Consider the following 2,319-nt stretch of genomic DNA (forward strand, 5'->3'; position numbering starts at 1 on the left):
ATCCGTGGTTCATCCTATACTGGACGTAAATCATAGCCGAATTGTGCCAGTAGTACAATGCACCGAGTACTAAAACATGCCACCATTGGTGTGAATGGCCGATGTAGTCTACCTTACCAGGGAACCACCGCTCTGGGACCTGTCAAACAAAATATTAATTATTTTCTCTTAAACAACTGTAGAGTTGACTTTTACATTTTTCTAATATATTGCCATCTCCCTCATTCTCTTTGGAAAATCTGAGAGAGAAATCATAATGATATCTTACCTTAAAGGCATAAATTGCAAAAGCAGTACCACTGATAACATACATTCCGATCACTCTTGGGAAGAACATCTGAAAGTAAAACAATAAAATATTTACGAGACATCAACATAATTACCCAAAAGAACCTTACGAAAATGCACTCTCTATTGTTTTAAAGTCGAATGTCATTACCTAATATTTGAAACATTCTCAAAGAGTTTATTAGCCTTCTAATCGATATTGAATCTTTGACCAAACTTTACCCACCAACCAACATTTTAAAATGACACAACTTTAAATCAACTCTAAAAGCAATGGTACAAGGCTGACAATACAATAACAAAAAGTACGTAACAAAGGTATTTAACTATAATATTTAACCAGCTAACCTGAACCATTGGATTATCGAATCCCCCCATAACGTAGGTCCAGTGTAAAGTGGGCAGGACGCCGTACGCCGCCCAGCCGATGAAGACGCACATCTTGACAGCATAGGGCACGTTAAATCGCGGAATTTGCAGCGCCATCGCCACACCAAATATCACAGTTACTGTCAGCATGTAGAATGTTTTTAACTCCTGGAAACAATAAAAAACGAATAAAGTTTATTAATAAATTACAACAGACATACAGATTACGGATTTCCTTTGAGGCACGGTCTTGACAAACGTCTTCTGTCTCTTTCACATGCATGTGTGAAAGAGACAGGAGACGTTGTGTGTTTCGCGTGATGTTACTCCAGACCTTATTTAGTATGCATTTGTGTTTACTAAGCATTAAAAAAATTATAAATTTTAGACGTTCAAATAATGTCTTGTTTGTCAATTTTTTAAGATACGTAAAGTTGACAAGTCATTCAACTAATTTTTCGGTAACGTAGTAATGTAATCGTATTATACATGCGTGCGTCATTACACTATAAATTACTAAAAAAGAAACTTTAATTTATTTCACTAGCTAAGATTTTTCGTGACCAATCCAAGAAAATAATGAAGGTCCATAAATCTCGGAGACACGGTGACGTCAAATATATTTTTACATTGTCGTGCTACACTTTATTTTCGAAAAAATTGTATCCAACCTTTTACTCAGAGAACATTGTAACATTAAAGCAAGAAACATATCAGTAACTACTCCTCTGTTTGAAGATTTTTTTCGAAAATCTATCAGTTGCGAAATGAGAGAAAAGATGGTCTCTATAGAGATAGGATAGTATGAAGGTGGTATTTTAACAGTGGTAGAGCCCGCTTTAACATCTTCGCACGAATCGGCCCGGCTCGCCCGGTGAAATACCACGACCACACAGAAGATAGGCGTGAAGTGGAAGCAATTCCGCGTTTCGTCTGATGAGTGTGCCTCCCGGAGGCCTAATTTAGTCCTCTTTCCCTTCCCACCCTTTTTCTATTGAGGAAAGGATGGGAAGTGGAAGTGGACTTTCCGGATGAGAGGATGCATGGAAAGGGGAAATATTTTCTTTCTGTGCATCCTCTCCTCCGTCGATTAAAGATGGGCAACGCATATGCAATTACGTATGTCTATGGGCAACGGTCACTTCGCTATTTCAGCGATTTCAGGTGGCCGCTCGCTCGTTTGCCACCTTATGATATAAAAAAAAAGGTGTGAAATATTTAAATATTCTCGTAGCATTTTAACTTCTCCAACATATATAGGATGTATTGCGAAGTACTATAATTGACCTTGCCCTAATACCAGGTCAAGTTGAGGCACGTGGCATTGCGGGGACGATGCGGAATGCAAATCAATACGCTGGTAACAATTTGGAAGCTTCCAGAAGGTCATTATGTCACGCATACTGATATATTGCTAAAGGATCGTACATCAGAATTTCTAATTGTCATTGATTTGAAGTCGAAATAAAAAAATCGAACGTTTACTAACAAACGGTTACAACATTCTAGCTCTAGAAGGTCACAATTATTCCCGCCAAAAACAATGATAAGGGATCGTACCCATACTACGTGACCCGTTTAGGGGGGGAGGGATCGGAGTCTTTAAAATACTACGGTCAGTCACAGGAGCGGGGGGGGGGCTCAGATTTTTGTCATAATACA

General features: G+C 38.6%; 1 protein-coding gene across 1 annotated transcript; it reads right to left on the reverse strand.

Moving 5' to 3' along the window:
* Positions 1–4: 4 nt before the first annotated feature.
* On the reverse strand, positions 5–857 carry LOC106113874 (progestin and adipoQ receptor family member 3-like; the record flags this gene model as incomplete). The annotated part of the gene is made up of 3 exons (XM_013306958.1): positions 637–857; positions 269–337; positions 5–139 (listed from the first exon to the last, which is right to left on the reverse strand). Coding segments are annotated over exons 1-3 (375 nt in total), but the record flags the coding sequence as incomplete, so codon positions are not given.
* Positions 858–2,319: the final 1,462 nt, after the last annotated feature.

The sequence above is a fragment of the Papilio xuthus genome, unplaced genomic scaffold, assembly GCF_000836235.2.
Source record: "Papilio xuthus unplaced genomic scaffold, Pxut_1.1 DF829971.1, whole genome shotgun sequence".
Taxonomy (NCBI): Eukaryota; Metazoa; Arthropoda; class Insecta; order Lepidoptera; family Papilionidae; genus Papilio; species Papilio xuthus.